At 35.8% G+C, this 16357-nt stretch overlaps 1 protein-coding gene across 1 annotated transcript in view; it reads right to left on the bottom strand.

Annotated features, from left to right (window-relative positions):
• LOC128025394 (ankyrin repeat and fibronectin type-III domain-containing protein 1-like) overlaps nucleotides 1-16357 on the bottom strand; it is a 66502-nt gene that overhangs the window by 33827 nt on the left and 16318 nt on the right. The window contains exon 6 of the mRNA XM_052611724.1: nucleotides 5950-5987. Coding sequence (XP_052467684.1) covers nucleotides 5950-5987 — 38 coding nt within the window. The remainder of the gene's footprint in view (nucleotides 1-5949; nucleotides 5988-16357) is intronic.

The raw sequence follows: 16357 nt of genomic DNA, 5'->3' as shown, positions 1-16357 counted from the left end.
TTGAAGATACCCAACCATTCCAGTTGGAGATAAAGACAAGTTTGAGGAAAGAAAAGTGGATGATTCACACGACCACATGGCCAGACAAGACATTTTACTACTGCACTCTTACCCACATAAATTCCATCCTGTGTTAAATCAAACTTCTAAAAGAAGAGAGAGACACTTTAAAGAAGTAATGAGGAGATACAGAGAAGAAAACAAGAAGGTGATACAAAAAAAGATGCATGAAGATAGCTGCAATTTGACAATTTAATTCAGCTAAATGATATAGGGATGTGTTCTTTATTTAAGCATTAATGAATATATGCCAAATTAAAAAGACAGATTCAATTGTTCCTTATCTAACATAAAACGTATGAGGTGCAGCCAGAGACTCAATTTCTGTCCTCAATTTGTCAACAGTTTTTTTATTTAATTTTTTAGGTAATGCTAAATCGAAAACAAAGTCAATGGTCAAGTGCTTAAAAACAATGTTTATATGAAATACTCACTTTTAGATAAGAAATACATTTAAATAATAATGAAATGTCCAAAATCGGCCTCCCTTATTCACTGTTCTTTGTACGTCAAATAACAAGAACAATATGAAAGAGCAAAAGAATAATACATTTTAATCAAATTTACTTTTACATTGCTTTTTTGTTTTGTGAATGGTTTGATTACATAAATCAGTAAACAGTATTATACACTGTAAAAAATGATTGTTGATTAATATATATATATATATATATATATTGCAGTATATTTCAGCCTTTTTTATGGCTCTAAACAATACTGAAATAATGTAAAATGTAACTTAATTCAATTTGTTACTTGCCATTTCTTAGGAATTAATTGTGAAATTCATTAGTAATTAATAAAAGTGAGTTTATGAGTACAATTATAAATCCTACAACAATGTTTTAGTGTATATTATATTATAATATAGTAATAATGTTTTATAAACATACACCACCTAATACTGTACATGTGTAAAAAACAGCAATTTCAGACACAGCTAAACTTAAAGTTAATAAAATAAATTCACATACTTTACTTTAATACTAACTCTCAAAACAAGCTTTCAAGAGCTAAAACTGTCTCACATGCAATACTCAAAGTGTATATTCTTAAATGACACCAGATATATACACCAGGGATAAGGGGTCGGCCTCTTTAAGAGGGAACTGCATCAAAACAGTTCAAATATAATGGCAAAAATTTTGAAGAACATTTTCCATGGGGGCAGAACAAAGCTGTTTCCATAGCTGCAGCTTAAAAGCAAAGCTCTCATCGTCTTGCATGTGAGCATTCAGGAAACACAAGCTTAATGAAAACTGACACTAATTGTACAGCGAGATACCCGTGTCATCAGTTCCTATCAGTGGAAGTCCTTGAAAGGGTATTAGAAAAAAAATTAATAAAAATAAAGTAAAGTATCATTGTGCACCACTCAGCCCAAGGCAATCTCTAATAAGGAGTAAATAAATACATTTATTATTTCTTGAATTTTTCCTGCTACTTTTGCACAGTGATATTGCATCCCGTGGCCTACAGGAATACCTCCGTGCAACATTACGCTTTATAAACTCAATTCCTCATGTTTGGCAGCACTGGGACAAAGAAACTAATTTACAAAAGCAAGACAAATAACTCTGTCAACATGTAGTGGCTCTGTTAAAAAGGGCTTAGTTTCTTTCTAACGTCAGGAGTAGTGTTGTCAAAAGTTAAAAATGTGACGATACCAGCATTTTGAATTCTTAAACGGCTCTGATTGGCCATTGTGTTCAACAGACATATCTGTTGAGTGCGTGAACACAATGGCCAATCAGAGCTGTTCAAGGATCTGCTCAACAGTGCTCAAAATGCTAGTGGGAAATGCTGGTATCGTCACATTTTCGAACTTTCAGTACTGACATCTGTACTATTGATAACACCAGTCAAGAGGAAGTTAAAAGTGATACTAGAAGGAAACAATGAAGAAACCAGGCCAGCTAGTAATAGTACATAAGCACAGGTGTAGAATGACTGAAAGCACAAAAGGAAGGTGTGAAAACAGGTAGAACCAGTGAAGCAAATGGAAGGAGATAAAAAAGACACCCTTGGTTCCTATTGCTTGAAGCATGAAACGGCTTTATGAGTCCTCGTGGAACTTCATGTAAAGTTGTAGCTATCACAAAACCACTTCTAAACTCATGTCATCTCCAACCTGATCCAGTCGTCTCACATTGCAGCCGCTTCCAGATATTTCTTTACTCATGGAAAGACAAGAAACCTGCAGAAGGGGGGCTATGAGAGGAGCAAACACGTAGCCAATCAGAAGGCAGTATACCAAGTCACGACGGCTTGAAAGAGCAAGCGTTCTCTTCTCAGCAGGCTTTTGTGTGCAGCTCCTCTCCGCAGCTCAAGGCCAAGTCTTCCATTTGCATGGCAGGCAAAACAAAAGCCACGACAACAGCTCTGCGACACACATCTCATCGGAGTATGGGCTTGGATGCTTGGTTTCTATTAGTATTTTGCTCAAAACCTAAAAATATCGTTTACTGGCAGGCAAATCCACAATATCATGCGACGATTCCTCAGGCGAAGTGCAAACCACATGTACGATGGTGATTAGTCTCAAAACAGCTACTCCAATGAACAGAAAATGTGGGAAGTGGATACTAGAGCCAAAATCAAGCTCCAAGAACTTGTAGAGTAAATTATCAAATGTCTGCAAGATTTTATAAATGAAAACGCTGATTTTTGTCATACTTGATGGGTAGAGTACCACACTAGCAATGTTAAGATTATCAGTTTGATTGCAATGAATGCGATTCCAATAAAATGGACAGCTTGACCAAAAATGAAATTACTTACTTGGCCTCATGTCATTCCAAACCTAATATTAGAAGAACATTGGGAACCAAACAACAAGTTGGAACCCACTGACTTCCAATGTTTGGACAAGGAGATTCTGAGACGATTCGCAAAATATCTGCTTTTATGTTCCACAGAAGTCATACAGGTTTGGAACGACACAAGGGAGACTAATGATGACGGGATATTCATTTTTGGGTGAACTAAATTCAATTTGAAGGCACCCACTGCAATCAACAAAATTTGATAATACTTTAGTTTAGCAAACTGTGACTGTGTTTGACTGAATTCGTTAAGCTAAACTATTGGCACATGATTAAGGACTCTGTGATTCAATCCTTCAGCATATAAAAGTCAAGTGTCGTATAAAGCTTATATAAACATTAAAGAGATCTTTACGTAACTCTCCTTAATAAACTCAAGTTTTACCTTTATGTGTGGGCAACATGGATTTCTGTGTCCCATGCTAGGTTGAGTCAGCCAAAACTATAATTCAGAACAATTTGTGTCAGCGAAAGTACAACTCATCCTGAGATCAACCTGGACTCTTCTTTTTTTGGCATAAAATACATACATCAAATGTAATGTTTCAACTGTGTCATGAGCGGGAAACATCCATCAGTGAGAAATGAGCCAGAGAATGCCTCGACTGACCGAGCATAAATCAAGCAGCTGTCAATTAGTCCTGATGTTGTCATTCTTCATAGGAAGCAAATAGCCGATTGCAATGTTCAAACTTTGATTTTTGTCTGTGAAGCCATCCGCTGTTTCAAAGATGTCTTCAGAGTTGTATTTTTCATTAAGACAATTATAACTGAAAAATGTTGCTTCTGGCTTAAATATGAGTCCTCTATCCATAATATTGCTTTCTCAAAAGAAAATAATTGTCTCATCTGAATCAGGAGAGAAATATGAACAGATGAATTGAAAACAGTCTAAAACAGTCGTAAACAAATATGTTGATGTGAGAGGACAACAGGTGATTGAGAGTTTTTATGCTTTATGTATTATGGTTTTATATTTTGGCCAGAAGCGATGGATTTAAATTTACCTTTATGCATTTAGCAGACGCTTTTATCCATAGCGACCTACAGTGCATTCAGGCTATACATATTTTACCAGTATGTGTGTTCCCTGGGAATTGAACCCACAACCTTTTGCGCTGCCAATGCAGTTTTTACTTTAATGTTAACTGATAGACTGGATTTGTGTGGATTACTTTTAAATTATTGTGATTAAATTGTATCAGCCGTTTGACCTTATTCTACCAGCACCCATTCACTGCAGATGATCGATTGGTGATTTTATCTACTCATCTATATCTTGGATGGCCTGACGGTTGAGTACATTTTCAGCAAATTTTCATTTTTTGGCTCACCTATTCCTTTAAATTTCAGTTTGTGGCTTCAGATGACTAGAAATATACTGCACAGGTAGTATAGGATAATTTAATTAGCTTTAATTGTGATTTGGCAGGACATAGTTCCCATCTACTTGCATTGAATGGAAAAGAGCATCTCAAGCATTCTTCTAAACTACTACTTTTATGATCCAAAGAAGAAAAAAAAAATCATACGGGTTTGGACAGACATAAGGAGACACGATGACAGATTTTTCATTTAGGGTCAACTATCACTTTCACCATTAATTACATAATTGCACTGCTACGAAAGCTGATTTGTACATTCATGTCTTTCAAACCCAGTATGACTTTCTTTTCTCTGTGGAACACAAAGGGAGTTCAAGCTGTTCTTCTCCATAAAATGAAAGTGAATGGTGGCAACAGCTTTTTTTTCACAGATTTTTTATTTTTCACAGATACAGATGACAGATTTTTCATTTAGGGTCAACTATCAATTTCACTCTTAATAACATAATTGCACTGCTACAAAAGCAGTGTTCATGCATTATGGAATACAGCAGCGTCAGAACATATTTGTAATAAAGTCTAAATAATTTGAATTATGAAACTGCAATAAAGTCTAAATAATTTGAATTATAAAACTGTGAAACAATGCAGTGTATCAACACCACAATGTTGCAGCACCTATCTCTGGAATCATGAAAGCCAACGACTTGATTATGTCTTGCTGAGGCTTAAATGCGGCTTCCATTGAGTTGATCTCCATAGCAACACTACTAGTGCCATATTTCTTAATGGATACCATGGGCTCCACTGATTCAGACTGCAGGCAGTACGGTTTCTCACCGAGCGGAAGCATTCAGAACAGTTTCCCTCTGCAGCTACTAGACGTGCGCATGCAAACACACTATTACCCAAACAAACTGACAGGTTAGGGATTTTAAAACCCCATAAGAGGCTCTACTGTTTCTAGAAAATGTATTGTTGTGTTGAGCTGAATACAATGCTTCACTGTAAAAATAAAACTGCATCAAAAGGAATGACAGACACCTGTAGAGCTATTACACACTGTGAACTGCCACAGAACCCATGCATTTTTTGCTCATTAACATATTGCAACAGTTAAATGAATGAATAAATACATTATCAAATAGTAAATGCTGCAGATAGCTTAGTCAAGTTGATATATCAAAAAGCAAACCTTCATGAAGTTTCATCAAAGTAGGTGACCAGAGCAGCCAATAATAGTGCACATAACACTGTAGGATATTGGCTGCTTCTGGTTAATGGTGCCCCCCCCCCCCCCCCCCATGGATTCATATAGATAAAACCAATAGCTTAGAAACATGCTCCTTTGTGCATTTGATTGGATTAAAATTTCAGTGGATCACAACGGATAACAATGATAAGAAGCACAAAATAAACAGTTATAAACGTCTTCTGTGATAACAAGACCTTCTGATATCTTGGTTCTGAAGTCGGAACATGTCTAAACCAGAAATACAGAATTTTACTGCCTTGCAATGATTATTATATAATTATAGAGTTCATACCGAGCTCATTAGCCAACTGTAGTTACACTTCATCATATTCATGAGTTTTCTCAAGTGTGTCAATTTTGTGAACAACATTTGATAGTGCTGTCATTAGTTCAACATCTGTTTCTTGTCTTTATCTTTTCCGTTTTCATTTCGGACAACTGCATGGAGTTTTAGAAGGTGAAGGATGTAAAATAAACCACTTACTTTTTATGGGTTTCGTATCTGCCAGTGGCTCCAAGACTCTGCAAAATTAAATGAACAAAACAGTACAACTTTAAATATCATTTATATTAACATTAATGATAAATTAACCTTGATTAATTCTAAATTAAGACTATCTGAAAACTTACTCAAAAGTAAAAAACTAGTTATATAAATAGTTTTGTTTAAAAACTGTCACTTTATGCTTTTGCTTGGAAAGTAAATCAGTTGTTATGCAATTATGAACTTTTCCAAACTAATACTAGATTGTATAGGTATTGAATTACCCATAAGTCAAATAAAGGCAACATGACAAAAATGCATGAAACTACAGTGCCTGAATTACTAGTCTAGGATTCCACAGCAGACATACAGATGCATAAAACAGATGTGTAAATGTGGCCCCTCGTTGCTTACATAATGTGAGTTAAAGATATTAACACTCTCTATTACTACAATGCCAAACAGAAATATTCAATTTTCTAATTATGCCGTAATCAACGCAGATACCAAAGCACTTCTGTTACCAGAAACTGTGTCCCCACGCTTGGGAATGGCACTCTCACTGTTGTCATAGCAACTTTCGAGAATGTTTTGAAAACGACCTTTCTTGTAGATGTGCATATCCTTTCATCTGACATCTAACGGCATGTACAAGTGCTGAAAACCGTGCACATCGATCAACTACCGATGCATGAAACTCACATGAAGTGAAACGCATCATAAGTATTATTATGGGTGAAGTACACAAAAATAGATTTGTACGATGCTTGAGCTGTTACAGCATACAGCACTTTGTTCTTTATGTGGTCTTTGTTATTGTATGCAATTATAAACACTGCAGGAATGTTTTTTGGAGGATACAAGGGAGGCAAAAAATATGAATATGAAATATGAAAAGCAAAAATGTATAAAATGTGAAACATGGAATGGAGAACAATAATGCAATGGAACAATATATAAACCATTTATTTTACTTTTTAAGTCCAGCTGTGTATATATTATATATTATATCATAAGGTTATATAAGGTTCCATGAATGTTAAAGGTTATTCATGAAAATATTAATGCCAGTAAAGAACTTTTTTAAGAGTATATAATCGTTCAAACTATTGGCTGTTTGTTGAAAGTCTAAAGTAAATGGTGTTCAGTCAATACCCGGAAATGGTTTCAAAGTAAAATTACAAAAATAAATGCTCTTTAAACACAGTGAAGAGAAGTTGCTTCCTCATTTCAAGAGTCCAGTCACACACCACTCTTTCATTGGTCCCCTCTGTTTTAATAGCATCATTTGTTCAAAGAAACCAACTCTTAAAAAGTTAATTCAAAGTTAATTCTCATGAGAGGAGTCCTTAATTAGCTTTAATGTGAAACGGAAGCAGGAACGCAAGGCAATCAGCCTTTTTAAATAACCAAACAAAAGAAATGAGCAATTAAGAAATAATTATCTGTAGATCTGTAAATTCCGTGCAAAGCAATATCTGAAGTGCTTGTGCCACTGGATGTTAAAAATACTCCTTAAATCAATATCTGCACAAAAATAACATCACTATATCACACTGATATAAAAAGAAATGAAAATACTACTACACTGTCCAGACCGTTCTTCTGGTTAATATTGACAAAAGGCTCAGTAGCCACGAGCCTCTTTCTCCTGAAGTAAAGAAAAATATATATTCACATACTGAAAGAACACGTCTTACAGTATATGATGTGACTCACTGAGATGCACAAAATCGAGCTGAATCAATTTCCATTGATGATGACACACTTGCCACAGTGTGTGGTACACAATGTTCTATTCCAAACCCAGCAGCGTCTGTGACTGAAGTCATGCTTCCTAACAAAGCACATAGCGTGAAGAGTCGTGAATATATCCGAGAGGGACTGAGTCCTCCATAAATGCTGCTTATCTGCTCGCATAGCGTCTTGATGAAATCAGCTGGAGATGAATGACAATGATCATTATGAGTGTAATTGTGTGTAACAAACTGACATCAAATTCCCTAACATTTCCATAAACTGGCCTTTTGGCAGGTTAGATGTTTCATACATACTGTCAATGCTAAACATCAGATGTATACACAAAATCATACAAAACCTGGCAAGAAATAATGAGACTAACCATTTGTAGAAATGGGAGAAATTCTCAATATTGCACTTTTTGGGTCAGAAATCTCTTTTTAAACAACAGATTCAGTAGATTACAACATGGTCACATTAAAAGGTGAATGAATGAAGGTATCATATACACATCAGATACTAAGATATCAAATATAAAGTTTAAGTTCAAATGAAAATCATAATGTTTAAATTTAAACCTATGCTATACTGCATACACATTGGATGACACATTGGATCATTTTTAGTGTATTCTGAGTTAAAAGAACAAAATGTACAGTATCCTTGCTGTTAGATTTTATTGCAAATTTGATATTAAAATGCAATCTTGAAAAAAAAATTTTTTTAGCTGAAATATATATAAAATTAGAAGTTATTTTAATTTCATGTAAAATACATATTTGAAAAATTATATAGACATAAAAAAACTACAATACAAAACACCCAACGTTACCAAAAATGTAACTAAAATTACTCATTCAAAATATTAACAAAAACTATAATAGCATTCCCATGATACTACAGTAAAACTGACAAAAGTCAAATTTTTAAATAAAAATTCCCAAACTATGATAGATAAACTCACAATTGCAAGTGCAAAATAAAAAATTGCATATGTGAGATCTAATGTCACAATTATGACAAAGTGTAAAGTGCAAGAAACTGCTTTTTAAACAAATTTGTAATAACAAGAAGTCAGTTACTTTATGGAGTCAGTTTACTTGTCATAACGAGACTTTATCATACTCAACAAGGTCGTGTTTTTGACTTGAAAATCCAGATCAAACACAATCCAGTAAAAATGAGACAGCAATCTTGAACCATGTGAAAATGTGACCACAGCAAAATGTCTGAGAGCAGCAAATGCCAGCCGACCAGCACTTTGAGCTTAGCAGCTTTGAGATTTCTAATCGAGAGAATTGCTATTGATGGCTTGTTGATTTTGGTGAAATGTCACACTCAGGAAGCTCTATCGGGAACACAACACAGGGCTGCTCTTGAGTGTGCCTGTTTTTTAATGTCAGTGAACCTTCTGGACCAATACAACAGTTCAGGGGCGACAGCTGTCAATCTTTGGGAATTAAAGGAGTCTGGAAGGGCTGTAATTGCTTTAAAACATGAACAGAGACTAAGACAATGCAATGGTACGGTCTTTCTAGTTGTGATGCAGAACAGTCACTGGAGGAACACTGCTCTGACAGGTCTGAAGATTAAACACAATGTTAAATCAAACAGCACAAACAGAGTTCATTCATTCATATAATGTGTTAAAGTAAGGCATCAAGCTATAAACCAGGTGTCTGAAAGCTCATACTAAAACTAAAACCTCCACACAGCAGAAAAAAACATTTTGCAGCTGTGCATACGGTGGACAGATAAATTCTGGCAGCGAACTCTAATCTAACACACTGGCAGACAGGAAACGGAAGTATTCACCATCCCAAAATATCTTCTTGGATGGACAGACATCTGGTCTTGTGAGCTTACAAGTGAAGACTTACTGTACATATAGATAGCTTTTACCATGTCCCTTCATAAACATGTCAAATAAATACCATAGCAATTCTCCTTTTTTACAGTACTGAACAATCCTGCTTCTGCCATGGCAGCATGAATTAAACCTTTCTCCACTGCTGCATCACAATTGATTTTCACATGAGCATCAATAATGTGTTGACCAGTGATGTGGAAGCGAATCAAAACTGTGCCTACAAGTTACTTAAGCTACAGTAAAGCTAGTGTTTTGATATAGTATGCTATACTATAAGCTGATATTGAATGTATGAAGTATTCTAGTTAAAGTAGCAAATATAGATTTTCAAAAAATCAAACTTAGAGGTACTTTTGAACAGTAAGTAGTGTATTAACTTGCTTTTACTATTTTTTTTAAACGCTCACTTATAAATATCAGTCCAATTATATATGCTAAATGCATAAATGTACTATTTGAATGGAAAAGTAGCATGTTACTGGAAAGGTACATGGTTTTGGGTTTACTACGTAAGCAAAAGTAAGCCACTTTAAGTTAGTCACTCCCCTGGTGTTAACCAACTATTAGTGATGCCACTGTACAGGGCCAGTCATAAAGTTATTTGTCCCCAAACAAATCCAAAATCAGCCAAGAGGAAATGCAATGCCGGTGGATTATTTAAGCAGAATTGTTTGTGTTGTAGCATTGCTCATTTGCAAGTCGATTTGGATAAAATGTTTTTCATGACACATTTAGAAAAAAAAAAAAAAGTCAATACAGATCAAGGACCCAGCACGGTATTTAATAGCAAGTTAATTGGACAAATTAGTTAGCGTGAGCATAGCTACAATTGCAGCCCACGAGGAAGCCGGAGGTGTATGACTTCAAATTACTGTAATCAATAATTCACTTTGACTAATTTATATACGGCTCAGTCAAGAGGAATAGCGGATGGCAGGGCATTTGAATGCTAATTGCTTAGCACCCGGAGGATCATTATGGATGCCTGGTTTATCTAATCTGCCCTCTGAACTCCGTATAGAGTCTTCTGCTTCTTGACCCTGCTCATACCAGCTTAAAGGATCATTCTCGGCTGAAACCGAAGTCTGTTTTCAGCTCTGGACGTAATGAATGAAGTGAATAGCTTGAACTGAACTCAAATAACCTCTTTCTGTAGATTAGGCCAGGCAAGCTCAGAGCTGACAGCCAAGACAGTCAAGGGCTTCTAGAACTTCTCACTTCACTGTGCTAATTTGAACAAGGCCTTTATTTTTCTATTTGTCAGTAGAGTAAACTGTAGCATGGTTGTTAAACCTCTCCCAGGCCCAATTAGGGGAGCAATGCTAGCATTCATAGCCCAGATCTCGCTTCTGGTCTGGGAGGAAGAGGGGGCTGTGGTGATGCCCCTGGCAGCCTGGTCTTGGCAGCTCCCAGCTCTTGTGGCAGCAATATTAAGTGATTGCTGAAATTCATGGCCTGCACAACCATTTTATATGTTTAGGTGACAACCGGCTTTCATATGGTGCAGGCATTCAGCAACACATTAGCAAATTGTGCCGTTTCATTATTCATTAGTGTGCAGTTGTGCAGGAACACACTGTCCTGGTGTGAAAAACATGAGCTTTATGACGATTACTGGCAATTCTTGCCTTATCAGATTAAAGCTTCAATAATTGGAGCATATTTTGCTCCAAGTGCAAGTGTAAATGCAATATGTAATTGTTTGACAAATCCTGCAGTGTTTTAAATTTCTAAATTATCAGCTAAAACTATTCTACACAGCATTGTTTTATAATTATCATAAATGCCGCCTTTTTAGCATATATTACTTGAGAAACTACAGGGAATGTCTGTACTAATAATTCATATGACCACTTAGAAGCATTATAAATAAAATAGTGTTCAAGGGAAAAAAGGGAATGATGAAAATGAATAAATAAATTTTCAAATTAATTTAAATTAAATCAAATTTTGATGTTGATGGACAAAAAGGTTCACTGACATATTATGCATCAGGCATAATATGCAAGCATGAAATATGTTAAGATCTACACACCTTTAATTAACCGAAATATCCCAAAACTAAAAGTTATTTTTTACCATGGTGTTTCAGTAGGGTACAATCACTTTGGAAAGTTGTTATTTTTGTTATGTAAATCTTCAAATAACAAAAAGAAGGGGGAAAAAAAATAAAAGATTTAAAGATTCGACGGCATTTCTATACCACTAATCAGGTGACCAGATGTTTTTGCTTCCACTAAAGCTCTGGATCTTTGTATCATTCTCAGATCGATAGTATTATCATAAAATTTTACATAAATGTATGGATTTCGGTCAGCTCAAATGCAATTCTGAATGCAAACATTTGTTTTGCTGATACTTTATCTTGTAATGAGTTTAGCATTAAGCTACATTAATAATTCATGGAAATGTTGAGCATTAAATTCACAGCTTCTTATTCTCCTCTCCATAACTTAGTAAGAAGGCCTGGCATTTTCTTTTCCCTCTTAATGTGCTGCTAAATTGATTCCACCCACACAAACAAAACATTCATAAACATCTGAAATCAGAGATTTAAACTAAGCAGCTGCACATTGTTATCCAACCTTTTACGACGTCTGGGTGCAAGACAGCTTTGAAATTGTTTTGTAACATCTTCTACCCACGCTCATCACCTTGGGCCAGACAACAGCTCCGGCATGGCAGAGAGAGGGCAAGCTTGCCCCCTTATGGTCTCTTAATGAAGCAAACTTTCATATAAGGCCACACTTAAACCTGTAGAAAGCAAGTCTTCCGAACTAGACCACCGCACCCCATCCAAAAGGAAAATAAAATAGCCCTCCCCCATTAGACAGCAGGCAAGTTCTCTTTTTGGCGGCGCTTGACTCAGTGGACTCTGTAATGAGTTTGGCCGCCTGATTAGAGTGATAGACACGAAGGAATCCGGCAGGCGCTGCCAGAGACCACCATAAAGAGGAGGAGGGGAGGGGAAACAGGACAGAATGTCGGAGAGGTCTGGAGCTAAACATCCCAGAAAAGTCCTAGAAGCAATGTAGACCTTATGCTGTATTGGAGCGCAGGAACTATAGGGACACTAGAAAGAGGGAATGCAAAGTGGTGAGTAAACACAACAAGGAGATACATTAACCTTAAACACTGTGAAACTGTAAAGAATAAACTCTGTAGGAGATTCTCCATACAATCCATGAAATTAAAGCTTTTGTATGTTTCTTAGAATAGGCTTTGCTATTATCAATCAGCACTGATTGAAATCCATTACGCAATCATGTGGAGATGGTTGTGGAGATGCTATTCTAGTATGAACGAAGGTTCAAGTGGTTGTTCTGTAACAATTATAGAAGGTTAATTTTTCAAAGCTGTTCTGTTGTCTAAAGATGTTTGATGCCCGAAGCAGTAATACATGAGATGAAACAATTCCTGGGAGCCAGTTTTTGGAAAGATTGGTTTTAAAAGCTTCTGGATCTTCAATTACATCACCCTGAATGCATTGAGCACCTTGAGTAGAATAACTCAACTCTCAGACCCTCACTAACCAAGCACCATGGTAACATATGGTGATAATCAAGGGCAATAAATTGCTGCATTGGTCTGCAGCATCCAACATATCTTTTGTCAGATTAAAAAAAAAAAAAAAAAAAAAGAATTTAAACCAAATAATCACTGATGGCAAAATAAATAAACAATTATTACAAGGTCAGTAATGGGATAAGCAGATTTGTGTCACTGAGTTTTAAAGAGCTTTATAAATAATTACAAAAATGAAATGACCATGTAAACAAGTTCAGAACAAACTTGAGGAGCTCATGCAGTTCGAGTGAAACATACAAAATAATATGAGTTTTGCAGCAAGAGGTTCTGTTTCAATGTGCTGGGTATCTAATATTCTCATTCACTGATTTGTATAGTTGTTTTTCTTAAGGTTTCGATACAGTTCACTGCTTATGCGTCAATTCAGACTTTCATACGTCAGAATATCAAGCCTTGCATAATAACACAAGCATCAGAACAAACCCTCTAGCCTTCTGAATTTCATGACCATCAGTGCTAGAGAGTGATTGACATAAACTGGCAACATAATTACACAGAGGGTCTTGCAGACTCCGCTTTAAGGTGCATTTCGATTTTAAAGGCTTTACTATTCACCATAACAAAGGAGCTCTCCGCTGACACTTTCCATGCAGTCATGCCTGAGCTGTGAGCAGGGGAAAATTCTGGAATATCTGTGTAACTGTGTTTTCTCCTGCCATGGGGCTATAAAGTTTGACAACTCATCCACAAGCATTCTGGGAATGAAAAAACGGAACTTGGGTTGTGGAGTGGACCCATGTTTTTTTTTTTTTTTTTTACGTCCACATCATTTCTCAGAAATCCGTCTCTTTGGAAATGGCCCAAGGATTCAAATGCACCGCTTAAACATGGCACTTTTTCATTCGACAAGGTGTAAAAAAACAACTGGGTGACATGAAATTCTGCATTTGGTATGAAAACAGAGCAAACACAAACTTTAGTCTCTCATATTTTTGGTCACAGAACAATTTCAGTGGAACAATTGTTAGGAAATTATAGGAGAGCAAGGAATGTAGTAATAATAATAAAAAAAAATTGCTAGACTAGTAGGAAATCATCTCCAGCTGGACTGTAAAATTCCCAGTCAATCTTTATAACGTATGCAGATTATCTATGAGCCTAGCGCCCTATTATTTTGTTAGCCTGTCTGGAGGGAATGAAACTAAAACAAAAGCCCTGTCATTATTTACTCACCCTCATGCCTATGCAAACCCACAAAGACAAAAGGAGATTTTTTTTGTTTTTGTTATATCTTTACAAACTCTTGTCATGTGTTTCTATGTCTTTTAAAATCAGAAAAGGATCATTAAAGTATGAATGTGTCTGTTCAAGCAAACCTCTGTGCATGTTTTGTTTTCAGCTCTGAAGGATCAGAGTCTTCATTTTTACTGAAACATACATGCATAAAGTTTTTATGTGATGTTTACTATCTAACAGACAGGGCAAAAGCTGGAATAAACATTTTGATCAAATATTATTAGTACCATAGACCGTCTCTTATGGGCAATGGGTCTCATTCATGAAACACGAGCAGAACGAATTTTTGTGTAAATCGCGTGTAAAGTGGTTTTGGCGTAAATTTTCGGATTCATTAAAACGTTCGTATTTTCCAAATGTTAGTTGGTACGAAAGAAATCTACACCTGCTCCCAGCCACACGTAAATAGTGCGTTTAACGTCTGAACGTTTTGCTCATTAATACGGCTGCATTTTAATTCACCTTAATCGGGTACATATTTACACAGCATTTTGAAAAAAATATTATATATATTAATTACATACGGTTTTTCTTTTAACTTTTATTATGAGAGCCAGTAATAGGATCTGTAATATGCTGCCAAACTTCCTTTTTTAGGACCTGATACGCCACTAATACGCTTGAAAATAAAATGTGGCGTTTTGAATGAACTTCTGATAATAAAACTTCAATTTCTGCAGCTGAGAAATGTTTCTTTTTCAGTCGCTTTTGAGAAGAAACGTTGAAATCCTTCGTTTGGTATCATAATATGATGCTCATATATAGTTGTCAGTCGGATTTAATAGGCGGGATTTATGGTAATTGAGAGTGAGCGTGCACGCGCGTCCCATTTACGACTGTTTGGAATTCATTAACACACACACACATTGCACTATCACATCTGACGTTTACGAAGTTTTTGTGAATCAGGAGTTTTCGGGAAGTTCTCTTTACGCGCAAATCACTCAGATATTTACTCGTATATTTATGAATGTTTCATGAATGAGACCCATAGTTTGTCACCACATCAATGAGTAATTTTGGAATCATCACAAAACAGATTTGTTTCTATAAATATGAAAAAAAAAAAAAAAAAAAAAAGATCTTGTGCTAGAATTTGACATTGTGAATGTTTTTCTGAGACCTTGTTCATCACAAGTGATGAAATGTGACAATGGCAATGTTCTTTTTTATTTGTATTCTTTTTTCACTTGTGAGCTTGATCGGTGCATATTTCTCTCCTGATACAGAAAAATATGACTTTTACACTAGAGAAAACAATATTATGTATAAAGGACTTGTATTCTAGTCGGAAACAATGGTTTGTTTAAAAAAAAGTATAAAATGTCTTGATGGATCCCAATAATCCAATATTATTTTCTTCACAAAACATAATTGATGGACTGGAGTCATGTTGATTATCTGTGGATTATTGTGATTATTGTTTTATCAGCTGTTTGGACTATCATTCTGACGGCACCCAATCACTGCAGAGGATCCATGGATGAGCAAGTAATATAATATGATACATTTCTCCAAACTTGTTTCGATGAAGATGACTCTTCTAATAATATGAATAATAATAATTCCTTAAATTTATATAGCGCTTTTCTAAACACTCAAAGTGCTTTACATTGTCAGGGGGTATCTCCTCATCCACCACCAGTGTGCAGCATCCACCTGGATGATGTGCTGGCAGCCATAGTGCGCAACAACGCCCACCACACACCAGCTTACTGGTGGAGAGGAGACAGAGTGATGAAGCCAATCAGTAGATATAGGAATTGTTAGGAGGCCATGATGGTCATTGATTCCATTGTCCTCATTTGTAAGTCGCTTTGGATAAAAGCATCTGCTAAATGACTTAATTTAAATGTAATAACTGTGTAATAAACATGTAGGCTTGAAATGAAAGGGGCTATCAAATATGTGTAAATCAATTATTTGCTCATAATAGGCAGGAAGGGCAATATTATTAATCTAAAACTGGAAAGT

Source organism: Carassius gibelio, chromosome A12, assembly GCF_023724105.1.
Source record: "Carassius gibelio isolate Cgi1373 ecotype wild population from Czech Republic chromosome A12, carGib1.2-hapl.c, whole genome shotgun sequence".
NCBI classification, from domain to species: domain Eukaryota; kingdom Metazoa; phylum Chordata; class Actinopteri; order Cypriniformes; family Cyprinidae; genus Carassius; species Carassius gibelio.
The sequence above is the reverse complement of the archived record's forward strand: the minus strand, read 5'-3'. Positions and strand labels throughout refer to the sequence as shown.